The sequence below is a fragment of the Sciurus vulgaris genome (assembly GCF_902686455.1).
Source record: "Sciurus vulgaris genome assembly, chromosome: 14".
Taxonomy (NCBI): domain Eukaryota; kingdom Metazoa; phylum Chordata; class Mammalia; order Rodentia; family Sciuridae; genus Sciurus; species Sciurus vulgaris.
The window spans coordinates 15,912,108-15,935,761 of record NC_136475.1 but is presented as its reverse complement, the minus strand read 5'-3'; the positions used below and the strand labels follow the sequence as shown (position 1 = coordinate 15,935,761).

At 42.7% G+C, this 23,654-nt stretch overlaps 1 protein-coding gene across 3 annotated transcripts in view; it reads left to right on the top strand.

Annotated features, from left to right (window-relative positions):
* Positions 1 to 23,654, top strand: part of SLC9A2 (solute carrier family 9 member A2) — a 97,415-nt gene that overhangs the window by 23,156 nt on the left and 50,605 nt on the right. For all 3 annotated transcript variants that reach the window (XM_079110265.1, XM_079110264.1, XM_079110266.1), the window contains exons 2-3: positions 9,407 to 9,870; positions 17,512 to 17,762. In XM_079110265.1, the coding sequence (XP_078966391.1) occupies positions 9,407 to 9,870; positions 17,512 to 17,762 (715 nt within the window). The remainder of the gene's footprint in view (positions 1 to 9,406; positions 9,871 to 17,511; positions 17,763 to 23,654) is intronic.

Sequence of the window (23,654 nt, the reverse complement as noted above, 5' to 3'; positions counted from 1 at the left end):
ATTGTCTCCTGCTTCTTTTATTCATAAAGTTTATAATATCTGGGCTCTTTAGATGTACTGAGTGGGAAGAATGGAAAGCCTTTCCCATCATCATGGGCTCTGCATGCTCTAGGACCTTCCTATCCATCTGTCCTACCATGTTCGCCTTCTCTCCCCAAGCTCCAACCAAAGCAGCCTCCCTGCTCAGGGTGCTTCCGACTCAGGGCCCCTATTTATGTTCCACAAGTAGAGATCTGTTTCGAAATCTTCATTTTTCTTAACTTGTATGTTTTTCACAGACTTTATGAAAACTGAGTTCATCGATCTTAAAACTCTTTACTTTTGCCACTGATGAAAATCTATCCCCTCTTAGTCAGGATTACCTGTTGGTCTTGTAGATTCTCCCCTCCGCCCCATTGTTAAACTCTTGACCTTCATGGAATTTTCCACCGTGATAGAAATAAAAGAGAAACTTGTAAGTCTTTGTTGGTTGTGTCTCTTTATTTACCTGCTCCAATAACCTGGTGCAGTTATGCTTTCTTTCCGTATTGGTGTATGGTTTCTAACTTTGTGTGAACTTCGGGCGCCTCCACACACCATTATCTAAATGCACCATTTTATTCCCATGATTCATTGGGAGGGTAATGAACACGTGGGGCCATGCATTGTCAGTGGGGTTGGGTGAGTCTGCAGCATTACCTTTAGGAAGCTGTTGCTCTCCTCTCATGTACTATGGAAAATTTTGGCCATTTCTTCTAGCTAAATCTGCTATCAATTCATTAAATTCTGTGATATTTTCAAGGAGATTCTGGTTGATATCTTCCATCTTGGTTTTCTCCCTTGAAGTTTTTCTTGGTTGTTCTCCACCTCAATAAATGACCTTCCTGTACACCTCATTATTTGAACCCCAAACTGTGGATCCATCCTTGCCCACCTGTCTCACCTCCTCATCTGGCAACATATTCAACTGAAGCAACTGTCAGAATGTACCCCTTCCTCCAATGCCTTGCCATACTGACCCGCACCTTAATGAGGACACCCACCAGCCCTCTCCTGGAATCCTGGGAAAGACTCCTCGCTGTTATGCCTGCTTTCATTCTTCAGCAGCTGCCGGAATGACCCTTCATAGCTGTGCGTCTCATCATGAGCTTCACCCTCCCCAAAGCCTCCCATGGCTTCTCATTGCTCTCAGGACAAAGCCAAAGTCTTTCCCATCATACTGGGCTCTGCATGCTCCAGGACCTTCCTGTCCCTGTCTTCTTATTTCCTACCATCTTCTCCTTCACTCCCTCATGGCTCAGGGTGCTCCTGACTGGGTGCCTGTATCTTTGTTCCTTTCTTCCTTATTCTTTTACCATGTTTCTTTCCTGTATTTCATTCAGGGTTTTCACTGCCTCTCACCCATCAGAGGCTTCCCAGGGATATTTCACCAGGGATCTGCTCACTCTTCTCTGCTTTTCTTTGAATGCTCATCCCTCCTGCTCCTATTTATGTACTGACTGATGTATTTAATTTGTTTCCCACCACTAGATTGTGTCCTGATGGCACAGGGACTTTGTGTAATTTCTGCTGTATCCCTTTGTATATTTGCTAAGATACCTAGTACGTGGTAAGAGATCAGTAAATATATATTGAAGAAAGCAAAAGCGATTCAATGAGGTTGATCATCTTTATTGCCCCAGTTTTCTCCTATCACACATATAGTGCCTCCATTAATAATCTGGGTAAATGAAGAATTTTCTACTGAATTTTCTACTTTCATAAACATGCCACCTGCAAAAGCTACAGTTCCTTGTTTTGTTATATGGAGGTGTTCTTTTTCACTGCTAAGTAGTCATATTCTTCTGAATGGCTCTTTTTCCTGAATGTCTCTTGGGATTGTGTGTAGATCCCTTTGGGGGTCTGGGCTGTTCTTAAGGTTTTTAGGCCCATGTTTACAGACAACTTATTGCTTTCTGCAGATGGTTAATCATATCCATTTGGTTTAATGCTTTCAAGAGACAGTCTGGCTCCCTTTATTTCCAAATTATGTTCTCTGGTGCCTTGTCCTTTGGAAGAACTTCTCCCTGTCACTCCAAGTGTGAAAGTCAAGGTGCTCTGAGCCTTCTGCTCTAGCTCCCGCTAGCCCTGGTGCAGGGGCACATCTTCCACAGTTGGTTTTCCGGCCTTGAGCAGTGTGGCTTCATGCCCTTTGATTGTCGCGCCCTGATCGTCACCCTGAGCACGGAGCCGGGCACACCACCTTCCGTGGGCCTTTCTCACCGTTCCCAGCCTTTCTTTCCTCAAGCCTTTAAGGCAGCTGCATTTCCCTGGGGGATTGGAAAAGCCACCTCCAGCAACCTCAGTGTCCCCTCCTCTCCTTGAGTCTTCTCGTCTGAATTCATTTCTCTCTTCTCCAGTATGCATTACAGCTCATCTTGTATAGCACATATCACTTTGTATCCCGTATCATAATTAGTTATCATCTCGTCTTATCTTTTGTACTAAATATAGGCTCCTTGAAGACAGAGTTCATTTTGATTCAACTCCAGGGCCCTCAGACTCTCATACACAGAAGGCGCTCAATATACAATCTGATTAAGGGTTTAATTCTGTGTTTTTCTTTTTTTTTTTTCCCTTTCCAAAGTCCATCTCAATGGTCTAAACTACTTTTTTTTTTTCTTTGAAAGTGGCCACATCATTTAGGAAAATTAAATACTATTTAAATTCTGCTTGGAAATAATCCAAATAACTTTTTAACTTTTCATGTGATTTTCAATAATTTTTGCACTATGAGTTCTCAGTAAATGTAATAAGTGGAATATTTAAGAAACCTGTTTATTTATAGCTGAATTATTTTTGGCGGGGTGATTTGTAGATGTATCTTTTAGTCCAGCATATGACTGAATGTTATGATAAATCTATACTCACGTTAATAAGTTTCTCATGTACATCAATTAATTTTGATTTATTTTATTATTATATATTGTTTATTTTATGTATTACTTATTTGCTTATTACTTTTTTGCATTATTTATGTACTCAGTATGATTCAATTTTCAGAAACCATTTCTATTATTCAATTTTTGTCCTCTTGAGTTACCATGTAGTGATGCCAGATTTGTTGGTGTATCTGAAATGGTGCATCTCACTGTACTCTGTTTCTGTATGTCTCTTGTTTACTGCAGTTCTGTTTTGAGACATATATTTGGCTACTATGTACATTGAAATACATAAAAATCAGAATTTTTAGACTTGGAAGAACTTGCTTATCCCTCTTAATACTTGTCAAAACAAGTTTAACATGTCCATAAATGGTACTCTTCTCTTCCCTAGCCATATAGGCTGGACCTTGGGTCATTCTTGACTTTCAGTCCAGGGCTTCCTGAAGCATGCTTTGAGGATCCTAGCTCTGGGACCCGGTGCCTGGATAGGCAGCCACCATTTGTGTGGTGCCTGTTGGTACCCACGAGTACTTACCCTGTATTTAACCTGAGCTTGGCAAATATTTGTTGATCCAATAGATGCCATTATTTTCTCTTCAAGCCCTTTTAAAATATTGAACAAGAAATAAATGAAATCTAGAACACTCCATAGAATGTTTGTCTCTGTCTTTGCCCAGAGTTAGTGCTTGCTCTCCTGTGATTCTATCTCTACTCACCCTTGAGATTTCCTCTTCTTCTTCATGCTAATTAGAACAGTGTGGTTGGTTGGTTTGGGGTTTTGTTGTTGATTTTTAGACTTATTTTGACAGTTTCTGTTGGAGGCGGTTTTCTGATTCTAACTTTTACATTGTTGCTCTCTGTGGATCCTGCTATCTGGAGGCTTCCTGCGTTGTTTCACACTTTGTTCCTTTCCCAGAATTTGACAGATAGGTTATTTTAGACATAATGAGAAAATCGAGTGAATTCATCACATTGCACTTATTCATAGGTCTTTAGTTTTTAAGCCCAATCAATTTCAGCACTTGGATACAGAGAAAAATTAAAATAGGTGCACCTTAGTAGAGCAATCTCTTCACGATGTTTTGTGTAAGTGACCTCTAATCCTGATTGTTTTCACACTGCATTTCTACTGCAATGAAAATAAAATAATAGATTTTTAAGGCACCAACCCTCATTGACTTTTATGTACTAGTAATAAAAGTTGAATCACTCAAGATATGTCCCAAACACTCTAAACAGAAATTAGCAGGAAATATAAAGAATACATGAAGCCAGGAGTTGGTAATGTTATTGCCTGGGACCCAGATATGACCTGAAGTTGGCTTTGTAAGGCCTGTGGGGTAAGAATGACTTTTACATTTTTAAGTGGTGAAGATCAAATCTAAAGAAAAATATTCCGTGACCTATAAAGTTATATGGGATTCTAGTTTCCATAGTCGTTAATGAAGTCTGATTGAAGCACATCAGACCCATTTGTTTGGCTGTTATCTGTGGCTGAATTGCACTGCAAAGACAAGAAAATTTGGACAGCAAGCTGAAAATACTTCCTGTGTAACCCTTTTCAAAGAAAAGTTGACCAGTCTCTGGACTACACAGATTACATCTAGAGTGGCTCATGGTTCAGCCTGGTAAAGATCATCAAAGAGTTCTAATACATTTCTTGGTCTTATCAGGTGGAATGACGATGGGAAAAGCCAATCCTACCAACTTCAAATTTTCCTTGAAGAAATACTTAGAGGGAAGGCATAAAGGCATGCCCATTTGTGATTGGTGATCTATTTGTTTTATTCTGAGTATTAGAATTTTCTAATTTGTTTGCACTATTTATTTTGTTGATGTATTTTTATTCCGGTAGCTCACAAAAGCACAGAAACTTACACACACAAAGCCTTGTTTGTCAGCACAGGGTTATACCTTACAATTCAACAGCTCTGCTTTTGTTCACCAAGTAGCAAGGAACCAAGACCTATGGCCAGTGCCTTTCATATCACCCCTTCTTGCCCGTGGATCACTGGGGCAGATTCAGCAAGGGCTATCCTCTCTTTAGAAGGGTCGCTGAGGTGGATTTTGAATGACAAAATTGAAATTCATTAGAGAAAGGAGAGCAGATTTTTTAGAAATGGAAATGCCTGATTTCTTCAACAAATGTTCCTGGGTTTGTTGCAGTTTTTTCCTGATTGTCATACGACCTAGTTTCTCTCCTTGCTTCCTCCACACCCCTTGGCCTTCTGTCCCAGTGGCCCTTCTTCCTAACTGCACCCTGCGTTTCTGTTGCTGTATTTTATTTGCTTCTCCTTGATTGTTTCAGACTGACTTGGGCTCCTGGTCAGGATCAGTTAGGGGCCTTGAGCTTTGGTCTCTGAAATGCATGTAGAGGCTCAAAACCCTGCTCTCTCCCAACCACCTGGCTTCCTAGCCTCCACTCTGGTGAGCCTTCTTGTGAGACCACTGGGTCCCCAAAGCCGAGTAGGTGAAAGGAAAGAAAAAGGCACACAGAGTGAGTGGGAGCTTCTAAAAACAGGCCTTGCCCAGATTCCCAGTTTGTATCCAGTCTTCTTTTAAATTGTTTTTCCTGGGCATTCTTTTAAAACATTTTTTCTCTTGCTCTTTCCTGTAGAACAGGGAGAGGTGACTCAAATTTGGGGGCATTTGTGACAGTACAGGTGTAGGGAGAAATCAGAAAGTCACCCACCCAGTTATTCTCACAAATCTTTACCTGGGAGGTGCATTTGTCTCTGTTATACAGATGAGTCAGTGGGGCTGGTCATGCCGGTAACCTGTCCACAGTCAGAGAGGCAGAGAGGGGGACAGCTGCACTCAAGCTGGGGGCTGTCATCCGATGGCAGCTTTGAAGGCAGGAAACCTTCAGGTAGGAGCTGTGCTCCATAAACGTGGTGATTGCACTCGGATCCTGGGAGGCCAGGGAGATTGCTCTTGGCAAGTTTCTTATCCTACAGGAAATGCGAATTGTAAAAGGACTCAGCATGTGGGTAGATTGCAAAGATATGGTTGTCAGAGGACTTTTTAACTTCTCTGTGTAATGGTTAGGTCAGTGGACTGGGCAGAGGTCATAGTAAAGAACAGCTTAATTCCTCACTGAGTTTAACAGCCTGTTATAGTAATAATTATAAAATAATCAACACTGAAGAGACCTTCAGATACTCCACATACAGATGTCCACTTTATCATTTAGAAATTAGTTCTGTGAATCCTTTCAAAGTACTGTGATGGCTGATGCTTTCTCACAAAGTTATTTCACACTGTGGTTTTAGTTCTGTTTGTTATAAGGATTTACATATTAGAACTTATGTGATTGTTAGTTTCTTAGGATTTACTCTGTCATTTTATTATTACTGTCCCATAATTAGATACATGTCTGTAATAGTCCATTCATGTTCTTAGAACAGACGGGGACAATTTATAAAGGCAGATATTTATTTTCTCACAGTTCTAGAGGCCTCAAGTCCATGGTCAAGATGTTGGCATCTGGTCTCTGTAGAGGGCCTTCTTTGCTGTGTCCTCAAATGGTGGAAGGCAGAAAGGCAAGCCAGGGCGGAGTAGTGCACTCACCAAACACTGCAAGAAGTTTCTTTCTTGAAGGTTTTTGTTTCTCTCACAGGTCCCACCTCCTAATACTATCACATTGGAATTTCAGAGGGGATCTACTTGGACTATAAAATTAATATATTCTGCTTTAATTCTAAAATATCCTTAACTTTCTTCAGGAGGACTTTCTATTGTCTTGCAAATAAATTCTCTTCTGATTTAAGCCCGGTCAAGTGACCTTTGTGAGCTAGGTGTCTCTGTTCCTCAGCTTTGCATTGCTGTGACAAAATGCCTGAAGAAACAACTTAAAGGAGGAAGGATTTAGGAGGCTCACAGTTTCACAGATTTTAGTCCGGGGCCAGCCAACTCCACTGCTCTGGACCTGAGGCAAAGCAGAACATCATGGCAGAAGGGCATGGTGGAGAAAAGCTGCTCATCAGCTCATGACAGCTGGGAAACAGAGAAAAAGTGAGAAAGGGGAGAGGGCCAGGGACAAGTTACAGTCCCTGAGGGCATGCCCCCAGTGACTTCCTTCCACCAGTCATGCCCCACCCGCCCACAGTTACCACCTTTCAGTTCCCCAATTCTACCTCTGAAAATGGCAGCAATGGGAAGCCCCAACACCTTTGAGGGACATTTCAGATCCAAACCCTAGTTGCCCTCATGTGTTGGCATTTCTGTGCTCATTTTCTGCCACAAGACTCCTTTCACATATTCTCTGTGTTAAAGCTACAATGGACTCTGCCTTGGTTTGGGAAATGGATATTTCCCTCTGTGTTTTCCTTTCCTACATCTGTCTGTGAGTTTAATGTCTGTTCATCTTTAAAGCCAGCATGGATCCTGGCTCCTCCATGGTGTCTTCTCCAGCACGTTAACTCCTCCCCTATATTCTCACAGCTCTTAGCTGGGCTTAGTTCCACTTAGCCTTGTATATTGGAGTAAGTCACAAATAATCGATGCCATCAATTGACTTGGAGCTCTTTGAAATTGGAGATCGTGGTCTATTTATATCTTTCACAAAGTAGATATTGATGCATCTTGGACTGTTTTCTCTGAAGGAGCATATATCTCAAAAAATAAATATATTCAGCCTTCCAAATGAAAGAATCTGAAATGAAAAATAAATAAGTTATTAATTTTTGTGAGTGCCAGAGATGGCAATAGTAATCCCCAGACTAGTCTGTGACCCAGCCAGCTTGGTAACATCCTGGATGGATAGCTTTGAACCTGGGTGGCCACTTCAATTTTAAAAAGCATGAAGATGACCGCCTTGCTTGTATGTTAGAGTTTTCGTAAGGACGAAGTGAGATGTGACATTTAGAAATGTTGGAAAATCACTAAATCATTTTACATACAGAATTTCATTGTTTCATTTCATCTCCACAGTCCCAATATTTAAGAAAAACTTAGTAGGGGCTTACAAAAGAAAAAGGAAAATAAATGGACTATCTAGACGATGTGTATCTGTAGTGTTGTCATTTTGATTTACAGTTCAGTTTATACCTTGATGGAGATGAATGATGTGTACATAAGTAAAGAAACGTGGATGGTTTTGAGGGAGTCAACTGATTTGCCTTGTAATCTGCAAAACCAGTCTCCAGGGAATCATGCTGGGAGACCTGGCAGATTTTGAAATGATCTTTTGCTTCCTGCACTTGCTCTTTCAGCTTATTGGTATTATCATTCATTGCCTTCATTTGCTCTCTTATCTCATCCTTTGCTTCGCGAATCATCTTAATCATGTATAATCTGAAGTCCTTTTCTGACATTTCTTCTAACATACTGTCATTGGATTCTATTTATATAGAATCTAGATTAGTTTGGATCATTTTCTTCCCTTGTTTTTTCATGTTGTTCATGTATCTTCCCCTCTAGCAGTGCAGATCTGGGGTATTGCAGATTTCCCCCTATAGGCTTTTAGTGGTCCTATATGTTTCCAAAACCCTTTCTTTAAGGGGAGATCAATATTAGCAGTGCCCAAATCAGACACTATGCAATCCTAGACCAAATAGCCCCTATGAGGACAATAACAAAATTGTCATAATAAACAGAATGAGTTCAAATATTATCTTCAGTAAAACAAACAGATTTGCAATAAGGTCTACAGTTTCTAATGGAGGACAAAGAGGATTCAGAGGGATGTAGAATGTGGCTGTTCATGGGATAAGAAAAGAATATACAGAAGTTCTAGATAATAGAAAGGGTGAGAGTGTAATCAAAAGAAATTGGATGTTAGCATGCAAAAAAGGGAGAAAAAGACTCTGAGGGAACAGGTAAACAAAAGGAAAAGAGAGCAAGAAAACTAAAGAAATAAAAACAAAATTTTTCAATAAGGAGAAAAAAGAAAATCTACAGTATAACAGTCATATAGTAATGAAATCTCCCAGAGTTCAGTAGCCTGATGCATGAGAGGTACCTGACAATGAGCTTAAAGTGTCCAGGAGTCTCTCAGGATGGGTTTTACGCCACCTAAAGATCGGAGCTCCGGCTTCCAGGATTATCCAAGATGGCTGCTCTGGCTTCCAAATGTGTTGGCAAATGGGGAGCTGCAGCTCAGGGGTGGACGTGGTCAGCAGGAGGTCCTGGAGGCGGGATGCGGTTGGTCAGGCAAGGGTCCTGGAGGTCCAGTGTGTTTGGTGTGGTTGTGGGATCCTGGAGGCCAGGTGCAATCAGTTGGTCTGGGGTCCTGGTGATAGGGCGCAGTCAGTTGGTCTGGGGTCCTGGCGGCAGGGAGTGGTCAGTCAATGTGAGGGCCCCAGAGGCAGGAGTGATGGGTAGTGCTGAGGGATCTTGGAAACAGGCTCAGTCAGTCCAGCCAGGGGTCCTACGGGGCCTGGCGGTTGTCTCAAAATGGCCCAGATTTTGAAATTTGACCCATTGGTTGGACAAAAACAAGTGTCCCCTGTCCAGAATTCCTGCGTAACCCAGGTTTTGTGCCTTGGTGCTTTCTTTACCAGGCTTCCATCTCTATCACAAATTGCCCACCATTGTGCCCGAGAGCTGCCTCCTCATAATGGTGGGCCTGCTGCTGGGCGGGATCATCTTCGGTGTGGATGAGAAGTCGCCCCCTGCCATGAAGACCGATGTGTTCTTCCTGTACCTCCTGCCGCCCATTGTGCTAGATGCTGGCTACTTCATGCCCACTCGCCCCTTCTTTGAGAACATAGGCACTATTTTCTGGTATGCGGTGGTCGGAACACTCTGGAACTCCATCGGCATCGGTGTGTCCCTGTTTGGCATCTGCCAGATCGAAGCGTTCGGCCTCAGCGACATCACCCTGCTGCAGAACCTGCTCTTCGGCAGTTTGATCTCGGCCGTGGACCCCGTGGCGGTGCTGGCTGTCTTCGAGAACATCCATGTCAACGAGCAGCTCTACATCCTGGTCTTCGGGGAGTCCCTGCTGAACGATGCGGTCACCGTGGTGAGTAACATGTCACTCTAGCCCGGAGCCCTGCGCCCACCTGCATCTTAGCTGGGACGTCCCAGGATGCAGAGGAAAAACAAAACAAAACAACCAAATGTACTTCCTCCCTCCATGTTCTCCCAGGGCACCTCTGACCGTTGTTGTGAGGGTGTTTCCCCTAGTGGACACCTAGCTGGCGGGTTTGGTGCGGTTCTGGCTGCCCACCTGGAGAGAGCCTCAGGTCCCACCAGTGCAGGGCTCCTCCCCAAGAGCTCCTCCCCCCATGCCCATCCCAAGCCCTGGGTGTTTGACCTGTGCATCTGACAGGCTCTAGGTTGGAGGTTCCTGTGACCTCTTCCTTGCCAGAGAAGCTTGTGCACTCAGGGAAACACATTTACTGGTTTACTAAGGATATTACCAAGGACACAGATGAAAACATGCATCCAGCAAGGCAGCAGGAGCGGGCAGGACATTTCCATGTGCTCTGCCCTTCAAGAACCTCCCCATGAGCAGCTTTCCAACTGTTCTGTGCACCCGGTCTTTTGGCATTTTTAGGGAGGCTGCATCACATAGGCATGGCTGATTATTACATCATGGGACACTAGTGATAAAGTTAACCTTCAGCCCCTTTGCCCTCTTCACAGGTTGAAGCTAATAGTCCCAACCTTTTAATTCCACCTTGGTCTTTCCAGTGATCAGTGCTCATCCTGAAGCCACACTGGGGCCACCAGCCATCAATCATTAGCATCCACTTCAGAGATTCTAAGCATTTTAGAAGATGTATGCCAGGAAAGTGGACAAAGACCAAGTATTTATATCACAGCATCACAACTCCTTACTTAGATTAATACTCCGGTGTCTCTGTCTTGAAATTCCTCATACTTTTGTAAACTTATTGCTTATTTTTTTAAAAAAATTATTTGCTTTTATTTTTACAGATTGCATTTTGATTCATTGTATACAAATGGGGTACGAATTGTCATTTCTATGGCTGTGCATGATGTAGATTCACACCATTCATATAATCATGCATGCACATAGGGTAATGATGTGTGTCTTATTCCACCATTTTTCATACCCCCCCTCATTTCCCTCTACATTATCTAAAGTTTCTCCATTCTTCTCTCACCCCCAACCCTCCCACCTCCATTATATATCATCATCCACTTATCAAGGAAAACATTCAGCCTTTGGTTTTTTGGGATTGGCTTATTTCACTTAGCACAATATTTTCCAACTCCATCTGTTTACCTGCAAATGCCATACTTTTATTCTTCTTTATGGCTGAGTAATATTTCATTGTGTGTGTGTGCGTGTGTGTGTGTATATATACCACAGTTTCTTCATCCATTCATCTGTTGAAGGGCATCTAGGGTTGGTTCCACAATCTAGCTATTGTGAATCGAGCTGCTATCAACATTGATGTGGCTGCGTCACTGTAGTGTGCTGATTTATTGTTGTACAACTGGCCCCTCCTTTTCATTATGTACCAGGTTTCACAAAGTATGTAACTGGTACCTTCATACAAGGGCCTAGTCCCCAGAGGAGCATAGACGTGACTGTGGCCTTTGTGTCTCTGATGATTTAGCATTTCAGCATTTTTGAATGTGATGGTCTCTCATCACAATGTTACACTTCAGATCCCAGAAGTCTTTGTGAGAGGTAATGCCATCCATGTGTGATGGTGTAATATCTGCGAAATGGCAATACCTACTAAGTGACGTTCTCTAGTTGACGGCAGTGTATGTATCATGTTAATAATCTTAATGACAATTTTTGCCATGTGTTCACTACTCAACCAGCACATCTCTGGTCCTCACTGTTTTTCCATGAGTGGGTATTTATTTGAAAAACTTATTTTTAATTCTCTTTTAATTGCCATGAAATTAGATTCGGAGGCTGTTTTGATCTTAAGGTTAGCACAAGTTACACCACCCTGCCTTCCAAACTTAGGCAAGGGTGGAAAGGAAGAATGAGGACACATCTCCCCTCACCCTCAGATCTGCAGACGGCTCTTCCTCTAGGAGTTAGAGATTCCCAAATGATCCTGGATTAGTAAATCAATTAGCCAGTACTGGCAATGTTGTAGTAGGGGTAACAGATAAGATAACCATTAGCCTTTAGTGAATGCTTCCCATCTGGTCAGTTCTGTAAGAACCTATGAAATAGATATTGTTCCCATTTTGCAGATAAGAAAATTGAGACAGGGAGAGGTTAAGTAAAGCATGATTTACATAACTTAATTTTAAATACCCTTTCCATTAACTCCTATCCTTACAATGTTACTGACTCAAAAGCCTGCAGAGAAACCATTATTCTCTGTTAGTTATATTCTACTGCAAACGTGGATCCCTGAAACTAAGTAAAATATCATCTCTAAGGATGTACATTAATTCTTTTTTTGTGGGGTACCAGGGATTGAACTCAGGGGCATTTGACCACGGAGTCACATCCCCAGCCCTAGTTTGTATTTTATTTGGAGACAGGGTCTCACCAAGTTGCTTAGTGCCTTGCTTTAGCTGAGCCTGGCTTTGAACTCTAGATCCTCCTGCCTCTGTCTCCTGAGCTGCTGGGATTACAGGCCTGCTCCACTGTGCCTGGCTGTCTGGTGATTCTGTATAGATATTGCTATGTAGGCAATAATTTATCGATAGTTTATTGACCATAATTTTTAGAGAATAAAAATTATTGACCATAATTTTAAGATAGCTAAATTAGCTCACTCATGTAACCAAACCCAACTCATATATTCTCTTATTTATTAACAGTAATTAGTCATTAACTTACTAATTTTAAATTTTAACTTGAAACTGCCACAATATTAAAGAGTTTTTATAACTCATTGCAGTGATCTCAGGCATCAAGTTTTCCATAGTGACTTGGACATGTAAATTTTACCCTTGTTGAAGGAGAGTGTGGACATTTGCATGTGGAATTGCTTGGAGTGGCTTTATTAGTGAAAAGGGGGCTGGACAGAGAAAGGAACCCAGCTGTGCTCCTAGGGGGGCTCAGCAGAGTCAGGCCAGTTCTAGAATGCTTCCCATTTATACTGCTTCCCTACGTCTCAGGAAATTTCTCAAGCACCTTCGTCCATTCTGTAAGTTTTTCCAGAATCATATTTCAGGAAGAGATTAGGCTAAGTCCCTGTTCAGAGTGTGCTAAGGCAGGGGGCAATCTGGAGACATGTCCTGTGCTTCCTGTCAGAGGAACAAAGCCATCAACTGTGGACTTACGGACAGAGAGAGAGTGAGACCTGGCTCTGGGAGGGCAGAGGGCCAAACAGGGAGCTTGCCCTTCCAATAAGGAAGGGGGACAAGGACAGAGAAAGGACGTGGCTGGTTTAGAGGTGGAAGCCGTTGACCACAGACAGAACCAGTACATCAGAACAACTCTTATGGCTCCGGCAGCAAGAGCCTTCCTTGGTTTGTGGCAGACACTGGCTTGACAGCACCCACCCATGCCCTCAGAACCCAGACCACAGGATGTCAGGGTGTGACCCAGGGTTTCCCTACCTAATGCCCCAGAATAAACTACCTGATGTTTCTCTCACTGAATTGGTGGGATTCTGTACTTAATTGAATGATGAGAACAACGATGTCAAAATTACTACTTTTTCTTCTACTCAGGTATCCTCAAAGAATACCTGACATTTTATGGGGGAATTCTTTGATTCATTCTTCCAGTCTTATCTCCAGATGAGGGACTAATCTCTAGGAGAGAAACTCAGAGACTAGGAGAAGGTATTGAAATGTGGATCTCGATGCCTACAGGAAAGGAGTTGTAGGTGGAACAATTTAGGTAAATCAAGGACAACTAATGCTAGAAATATCTTTAGAGCTCTTAACCTCTTCCTGGTCATGATGAATTAAATACTGAGACAGAAAGGTCAAAGGAAGAAATTCTAGTATAGAAATATCTCTAAGCAAGAGAAATTTCTCATATATACATTGTAGATCAAACTTCACGGTATTGTCTGGGGCTATCATAGATTAACTGAAAAAAATGGCAAACGATCAAACAATAAATGTGTAATTTCTAAATAGGATTTTTGGGTTGTCCCTTATAGTTAATGTTTTATGAAAACTTTTCAAAATCTGGAAATTCTTCGGGTTCTCAGCTGCCCGAGATGCCCTGTTACGTCCATAGTAGTCCATAGCCAGATGCCATGATCCCCAACATCGTTCTTAGAACCTGTTAATGCAGCTATTGAGAAGTTTCACAAGTTTTCCAAGAAGTCTTAAAGAGCTTCCTCAAGCATTTCCTAGTTCTCTACTCTTAACTAGGCTTGGTTCAGGAGTGCTTGGTGGGAGACAGAAGCTGTGGTGTTCCCCAGGGGCCAGTTATTGTGGGCTCCGAGGTGGAATCTTGTAAGCAGTGGCCACATGTAATTTAATTTTGACTTTGCATATAGCAAAATAGATCTAAAATTCATTATGCAAACATGATTATCCTTTATGTTTTATGTAAGAAGTGACCTGAACCCCATTTTTCTGGAATACAGCTACTTTAATAAAACTGTATTTGCAGTTTGCATCCTTGTTTTTTACATGTGCACATTTTAAATCAAAATTCAAAATATATAATTCCCAATTTATATATTTATATGTGTATATATATATATATAATTTTTTGAATAATCATAACAAACAGAACTTCTATCTCAATTTAAAAGCATTCAGCTGTCCAATTAGCCCATTATGGAATTTAGCAAAGGCATTACTGAAATTTTACTCTCCTAAAAATACAGGTGTCAAGTTGGGTCCCTCTTTGTACAGACTTGGTAGGGACACGTTAGCAGCCCTCATATATCATAATACACATATATACATTAAAACTCAAAAGCATGTTTCTGCATAAATTTCCGTGGGTAGAATTAAAGGATGTAAATAGAATGAACTAAGTTGGGGAATGTAGGCAGTTGTAAGTAAAATAATTTTCTCTTGTGCTGATCCCCTGGTGTCAGGTTCAGTGTAAACCAAGTTGGAGGTCCTGGAAGGCATTCTGGTTGTCAAGGTAACGTTTCTACCGAAGCCATTTCTTTAGACATGGAGCTGACATCTCAGGTGATAGACTGATCAAACTGGAGCTTCTGTCCGGTGTGCTGAAAGTAAAGGGCCTGTGACTCTTGATAGCATCTACAGGGATATTTAGAGTAGAGTGTACCTTTGATAGAACGATGGATTGGGTCGCCAGGAAAACTGTTTTGGAAGGATGAAGTATGACCACCTGCTAGTGCCAGTTGGTCTGTGGCCCTGAGCACTTGTGTCCCTTGGAGGCCTCATCAGAGTGCCAGATGGGGTAGGGACAGGGAGATGAGGGACAGGGGGAGGACACCCACTTAAGCCCTGGGCTCTGTGTGTGAAGAGGAGTTTCTGATTTTGTTGAGGAAATGAGGTCTTCATTCAAGATGCAGCACCATCAACCCAAGAGGGCGTATTGCAAAGCACAGAGCAGCTTGGGATGCAGCCGGCTGCGCATTGTGACAGATCAGGGTGAAGGGAGGACTTGCAAGGGTCGTGGGAGAATCCAGGAGGGCTGTTGGGAGAAACAGCAGCTCCCGCTGTGCCTTAAGAGATAAATAGAGTTGCCCCAGGTTTAGTGACCAAGTTTTTGCCAAGGGAAAACAGGAAAGAAAGTCTAGGGCAGGAATGAATAAATATGATGTGGTTTCTTGAAGCAGCAGTGAAATCCTCACCCAGACTTCCCCCAGGGTGTTGGAAAGAAATAAAAATTAAAAAAAAATTTTTTAAAGGTACGCCAGGTATATTGAAAATAGTAGGCCTTCCAGAGTCAGTCAGCCAAAGATTTTAATTTTGGAAGTAGAAAGTGGAAGGGCAGCATTTAGAGGAGGTATCTTGGGGTGACTGTAGGGGGCATTATTAAAAGGGAGCAGTAAGACTCCTGGGAAAGCTGGAGGTAGGGAGCACTGGAGCCAGGGAGTGTGGGGAGGATCACCACGCCCAAGTGGACGAGAGGGTCATTATCAGGGTAGAAGCAGCGGATCACAAAATGGTGGGAAAACCATCTCTCTCCTCCCTTTTTTCCAAGATGCTTGTGACTGTCGCCTTCGGCTTTGGCAGTTTGGAGGCCTGGGGTATATATGGCACATCTCTGACCCTCTCTCAGGAAGCCCTTGTGGTGATCCCCTCCTGCAGCCAGCCTCTGACTGCAAGTAGGAAGCAGATACTACTTGGAACCAGTTTTGTCCATATTTGGCAAATGATGAGGTCTTCAAAATATTTAATTCCTTAAGGGTAGAATGCTCTTTTTTCTTCTTTCAAGTTATTTCTTGGTGGTAAGATACTAAATGTTCTTGGGTATTACATCAATAATCAGGAGAAAGGAAATGCCCACTGCTTCCTCAAGAATTATCCACTTTTATCAAAACCAACAAACATTTATTGAATGTACTAGGTAACCTGGGGGGTGTACATCATAAGGTAATGTTTGACCCCAAGGAATTTATAATCTCGGAGAAAAGAGAAAACAAAGTATGCCAAACCTGTAATGTGGTGTGCTATATAAATTATCTCAAGTGAAGCAGAAAACTAGTGAGGTGGCTTTTGCCAGGACACAGGCTGGGCCGTGGTTGAACCTTGAGCACCTTAACCAGGTCAAGAGACTTGCATTTTAATACTGCCTCTGACATTACGTTGTTGTTTGACCAGGGACAGATTGGGTCGATTTCGAGTTTCTCAGAGTTGAAATGAAGGTACAGCACAGCCTCTGTGTCCTTGTGACTTGGCTCTCCCCAAGATCCTAGGTGCTCTCAGGGTTGTAAATATCATGGTGAAAAGCTGCAGGAAACCTGCTGAACTTGTATTTGACTTGCTGGTTTTGTAGGAAAAAAAAAAATGGCAGGACTCAAACCATCCTTTCCCATTCTGTTTGACTCAGGACACCCCGACCCTCCCCAGGTCCAAACACATGAAGTGCCTAACATTCCTGAAACCTTAACTATCCCATGTAGAGAAACCAAGAAACCAAACAACAGTGTCGACTCATTATTTCAGAGGTATAAAATATGTATGAATTTCCAGCACTTGCACTTTCTCCCCCCCCCCCCCCCCACACACACACGCACACGCTGCCTCTTTGCTTTAAGAAACTCCTCTAGGTCCCATGCAGGCAGGAGGAGAGGGGATACCGAGTGAGGACCCGGGTGACCTGGGAGGAGGACTTCTTCAGTTGAGTACTTCTGATGCGTGGGTCCCTTCCACCCTCCCTGGCGTGACTCCACGATAGGACCTTGCTAATAGCCCGGAGCACTGATAAGCTTCTCTGTGACACGTGACTCCCCAGGCAGTGGAGACGAGACGGAGGCATGCCAGCTGGCGAACAGATCCTCTAAAGTACTCTTTCAGGTGATCACTGTTAAAGGGAATGCTTTCAGAAAAGGGGGTCATAACCCTGGAATCGCCTCTCCTTTACTTTTAGAAGTGGTTTTCCTGACAGCACGTTTTCATCAAAGATTTGTGTTTTTTTAAAACCACAATATTAAGTTTTGTGACAAGTAGCTACATAACCAGCGCCCCCTGTCATCCTCTGGGGTTCACAGAAGAAGGGTCCCTGATAAAGGCCAGGTGGGTCGTCCGTGCCCAGGATGGCAGAGGGGATCCCAGGGGTCCTTGACAATGTGTTTTCTCCCCCCCACCCCAGGTCCTCTACAACTTGTTCAAGTCCTTTTGCCAGATGAAGACCATCGAGACCATTGACGTGTTTGCGGGAATTGCAAACTTCTTTGTGGTGGGAATTGGCGGCGTGCTGATTGGCATCTTCCTGGGATTTATCGCAGCATTTACCACCCGCTTCACACACAATATCCGTGTGATTGAGCCGCTCTTTGTCTTCCTGTACAGCTACTTGTCCTACATCACCGCCGAAATGTTCCATCTCTCGGGCATCATGGCGTAAGTATTTCTTTGCTGAAAGCCCTTGATCAGTACCTTCCATTGAATTCATGCAAAGAGAAGATATTAACATGAATAGGTTTTAAGAAAGACTCGGTTTTTTCTTATTCTAAGAAAAATTAAAAATAGATTTTTCTTACCCTTTGTTACAAAGTAATGAAAACATTCTTCAGTCAAATTTATGCTCATATGATCTGGGGCTGAGATGGAAAGCTACCTTAAAGTCATCTCTTGAGTTTCATATGAAACGTGACAATAAACTTGGGGTTGACCTTGGTCAGACACCAGAATTTCATGAGGTTGATTGCCATTGAGTGAGATCCATGTGGGAGGCTGTAAAATACTCTAACAAGGTCACATAGCACAAACTGTTCCACAAGTTCTGGAATTGCTTCTGTCTATCCATTTGAATAATCTTAGGGGTAGAAATATGTTCTGTAACAGATTTGAACTGAGGCAAGAGCTAAAATCATTGAAAGCAGAATTCAGAGAAACAAAGGGATGTGGTCATGTAATTTCAGCTTAGTTGTTAGAATATTGAGCTCTGATTATAGAGCAAGATGTTATTATTAAAAATTAAGTTAATGGCTGGGCGCAGTGGTGCACACCTGTAGTCCTAGCAATTCAGGAGGCTGAGGCAGGAGGATCCTAAGTTCAAAGCCAGCCTCAGCAACTTAGCAAGACCCTGAGCAACGTAGTGAGACCCTGTCTCAAAAAAAAAAAAAAAGGGGGGGGGTTTGGGGGGGGGGACTAGGGATCTAGGGAGGTGGCTCACAAGTTAGGTGGTCCTGGGTACAAAAACAAACAAACTAAATGAACTGAAGAGCGGTAGCATTTGGAGTCCCCTGTGGCCTTTAGCATGTTGCTTTGAAGCCTTGGGTGTGGATGTTTATGTGGCTTCTCAAAAGAAGCCTAGAACATTATGGTCACACTCTCTATAGGGTTAGTGAGAAACACCTTAGTAATGAATAATGAAACAGCTCTACATTTTCTAAAAAAATTGAACACATATTTATGTGCAGCCCCACATTGCACTAGGCTGCAAGTCAGGACTGCTAAATGCAGTTAGAATTTTGCTACTGTCAACAGAGTCTTCATTCTTCCCAAACTTTTCTCTCCTACCCTGATTTATGTGATGCTTTGATGAAAGATGATCTTGTTTTCCACCTTATACTTTTGCATCAGAAGCAGATGAGGTTCGTGGTGGAGGAAATCTAGGCCCCTACACAAGGAGAGTGGGACACATTGTCGTGAAATCCGTGAGTGGAAGTTTGGATGGTGTCCTGTTTCACAGAGAACCTAAATAAAGCAACATATTAATCCAGTTTGACCCAGTAATGAAATGTCTTCCTGGTTACTATTCATATCATTTGTGTGACTTCCAGTTTCCTCTCCGTTCTTTGAAGAGTGTCATTGACAATGTGAGATCAGCTAGTCACAGGTCTGTAAAAAGAGTGTGAGCGTGGGACTCAGTTTCTAATTTTGCAGTAGTGTTGTTCTAGAAACTGCGTAGGAACTGTGTAGGAACCTCGAGGTGCAGAGTTTGGTATATCCTCCTAGACTCGTGCATATGTAAACATTCTAGAACACTTGAAGAGCAGTTACCTGAAAGAGTCATTTTACCTGATGTTCAGGCCAGGAGCTGCCTGAACTGTGATCTTTAAAGATCCACAGTATGGGAAGTCAGTGAAAGAACTGGACGAGGTTGGAATCCTGGTACCTGAGAAATGTCAGTGAGGCCCAAAGTTGGTTGACTGAAGTCAGAAAGCTCATGAGCATCAGGTCCTGGCCACTCATGAAGGCAGGATGCAGGGTTCAGTCATACTGGAAATTCAGAGATCGGAGACAAATAGAGTTATATGCTTTCGCCAGCACAGGTAATCCTCTGCTGTGGTTTGCAGGCGGATGCTGAACACTACCTTTCCTTCCGACTTCGAAGAGAACTTATACTTTACAACATAGGGTGGAGAAAATTCCTTGAGTATATTCGAATTATATTGTCCTTGTACCTAGTGCACCAAAACAATGAATGAACCCTTATAGAAAACGTTACAGGAGAGGTAAACATTTCTGTGTCTAGAGTTGCCATCTGTACTCACTACCCTGTGATTGCCAATGAAGGGACAGAGTCACACTGGTCTACCTTAGTCCTCAGAAGTGATGCTCTTTTCTAATACCAGGGAATCAATACCCACTATTCAAGCCTGGAAACGCATGATATTTCCATGTGGTGTGGATCACAGTTGCACGTGCTCCACCCCCCACCTTTGGAGTGAGTCGTGTGCACTTCCACATTGTAATTACTGTATTTACCTTGGGACATGTGATCCAGGAATCCAATTTAATGATGCCATTAAAATTGCACATACCTACACACCTCTTAGAGAATGAGTAATTTGGAGGAGACTTAAATTGTACCAAATTTAGAAATTCCTATCATACTGCATGCTAATTGCACTCTTTTTCTTGCCATTGAAAAACAAATTTTAAGGTTAATGGGTGCGAAGATGCCTGTGGCGAGGAGCTTGAGAGAAACCGGCAGCAACCCAAAGGAAAACTGGCAGAGAGGGGCGGCGGGCGAGTCTGGAGAAAGCCTGCTCAGGATTCGCGTAATGTTGTAAAACCCGGCCCCCTTGAGTCTTGTCTGCTGTCGTCCTGCTCTGCACCCCTGTCTTCTTCCACCTGTCTTTCCTTCTCCTTCCATTTTTCTTCTCCTCATGCTGGGGATTGAATGCAGGGCCTCATGCATTGGAGACTGTGCCCCCCACTGAGCTGCCCTCCCAGCCTGGGTCCTGTTCTCTCTGCACACGAGCCTCACCTTGGGTGGATCTTGTCCTGTAGTGAGATCACTTCATGAGAAGGCAGTTCACAAAAGAGTCGGATTAAAAATGAACTTCCTTCTGTATGACAGGAGACTTAGCTTTGGGTTTAATATGCAGCCAGTCTTTCGGGGAGGGAAAGCCCTGGGTGGGACTTGTGTCTTGATGTCCTTGGCAATGTGGGAAGGGACACGCTTCCCATATGCACACAGCCTGCTGTGGCTGCTGTCAGTTGTCCTCAGACCTTGGTTTTAAATGTGTTTCACGGACAGCAAGTGAACTGAGTAGCAGGCCACCGGGTCACATATGTGTTTTGAGCTATTTGGGGAAGATGAACTGGGCACAGTTCGATTTGGTTTCCCCTACTTGGTCTTTCCGAATATGCACTTCAGAATCGAATTAATGTTAAGGAATTGTTTCTGCTCAGGTTTTACTGTGTCTTCAGGAGGGTTTTAGATTCAAACATGAAGAGGGAAGATGAAAATCCTGATTTTAAATATTTTTCTGCTCATTTCTTCAGTAGAGTTGATCATTGCAGCAGGGAAAAGTGCATGTGCATTTGTGTGTGTGTGTGTGTGTGTGTGTGTGTATGTGTGTGTGTTTCGGAGTTTAGTTCCATAGCGTGAGACCTGAAGTTAAGGGGCAGTTTCTGTCATCCCCCAAACAAGAAACTTTGCTTATCCACAGCATTAGACACCTTTCGGTATTGAAGCACTGCCTCCAGGAACATAGGGGTGACTCCCAGTTAATGCTTTCAGAAATTCTTGTCATTGCCCATGTATTTCAGACTTCACATTCAGAAAAATATTCAGAGACAAAGCACTGACAATACATGACAGACAATGGCGGATTTTACCTCATTTTACTTTGTTTACCCGAGGGCCTTGGCAGCTGCCTCAAGTGATTCCCGAAAATCAGATCTGTATAGATAAGAAAGTAAGTAAGGTTCATTTTCCTTTTTGGGCATTCCCAGTTCCCTGGGCTCTGATTAATTGGACACTGAAGGTGCACTGTCCTGCAGAGAGGTATGCTCAGCTTTTGCATCAGCCTGCGGTCCACTAGGGACCGCTGATTTCTCTTTGATATGCCCCATGAATTTAAAAAATGACTAATTTCTCCTTCCCATAAAACAATAGCTGCCCAACATTTTTGAATTTTGATTTTATGGATTACTAATGTCATAGTCTTTCTTCCCTTAAAGGAAAGGGTACTTTCTAGGAATTTTTTATTCATGGTCTCGATTATTCTAGAAACATTATTACCAAAAAATGTAGGAAACAGTGATTATTGGTCCCTTTATATAAATGTGTGAACAGAGGTCCAGATGTGCAAAACATGACCACAGGGTGACCGAGCATAGTTACACCAGTACCCTGGGTCTCCAGTGATGGCACAAGTCCAGCCCAGTAAAAGGAAAAATATATATATATTTCAAGAAATTTTTAAAAAGAGAATTTAATAGAAATTTCCAGAATAAGAGGTTCAGGGATGGGGTCTAAGAAGAAGGTCCAACTGGCTGGGCTGAGGTAGTCACTGCTGAAGGGTGAGGATCTTATTCCCTCTGCTTACTGGTTTGCTTCGTGGAGTGGACAATTGCCATCTATCTCGTAGCTTTGTTACTGAACCCAAGTCCATTTACTCACTGCTTGAAAAGTCCCGATGACTTGAGTACCAATTGTTGGGGCAAAGAAAAAGATTTATTCAGGGAGTCAGCAAGACTGGGAATATGGTGGACGAGTTCCTGAAGGACCATCTTGATTCAACATAGGCTTAAGCCCCTTTTATCTTTACAAGGAAATGATTGATGAAACCCAGTAGCTGGTCATCTGTTGATTTGCATCTGTCTTGCAGGGGGAGGAGAGAGATTAGGGAAGTTTCGGGTAAATGAACCTCATGCTCTTAGGTTAAATGATTAATGAGGGCTGTGTACTCAGGGAGACAAGCTCTTTCCAGCCAAGGGTCACCATATGTGCAGCCACGGCTTCTCCCCTAGTTCCTCGTACCCATACTTTGTGGCATTTGGGAGACCACCTCTTCAAGATTCAATGATATGAAATCATTACCCTGTGTGCTAGAAGGTTCCAGAATGACTAGGTTGTATTCATGAAGATCTGCAAAAAATAATAATAAGAAGAACATATGACATTCAGACCATTCATAAAACATTATACAAAACATTTATAACACACTTTCTAACACATGGAGCCACTAGATTGATCTTTTGAAGATGGGCAGGCTGAGAGTTGGATGGAAGGGCAGAAGGGGGTCAAGGCTATGGTCTAAGATATCTGCCTTAGTGGTCCCTGTACTTCACTGGGTCAGTGTATCTTCTATTTCCCTGGAAAATAAGAACTTTACTTTTAATTATGGTACGTATCTTCACTTATAGCCATGATTTGGCAAAACTAAGCCATTTAAAATCAGGTATGCCCACCTGAACATAAATGCTAAACAAGTGGTGGGATAGTAAAATAAGGTCAGAAATTAGATTATTAATAGAAAAAACAAAATGTTTGTGTCAGTCAGCTTTCAATTCCTGTGACAAAATAACCGAGATAATCAACTGAAAAGGAAGAAAGTTTTATTTTGGCTCACCGTTTCAGAGATTTCAGTGTTCTGCTGGTTGACTCGCTTTCAGGCCTTTGGTGATGCAGAACATCATGGTGGAGCATGTGGGGGAGCAAAGCTGCCATGAAGAGAAAGTGAGGTAGGGGAGACCAGGATCCCAGTACCTGCTTCAAGGGCACAGCCCCAGTGACCCACGAGGCCTCTCCTCCCAAAGGTTCCACTACCTCCCAATAGCACCAAAGACCAGGGACCAAGCCTTTAAGACGTGGTGGGCATCTGGGGGACATTGAAGGTCCAAACTGTAACATCATAGATCCCTTAATTTTCTGTATAACTTCAGGAAAAAGTAAAGACCAAGAATGAACAGAGAGCTTGTGTTGTCTCTTTTCTTTTGTATCACTGCCTACACTGACTGAATGAGTACAAAAGGAAGGAAAGAATCTGAAATGCTACGCCTTTGCGCAAGGTTGTAAATAACACATGAAGTTATTTGCGCTTATTTTTA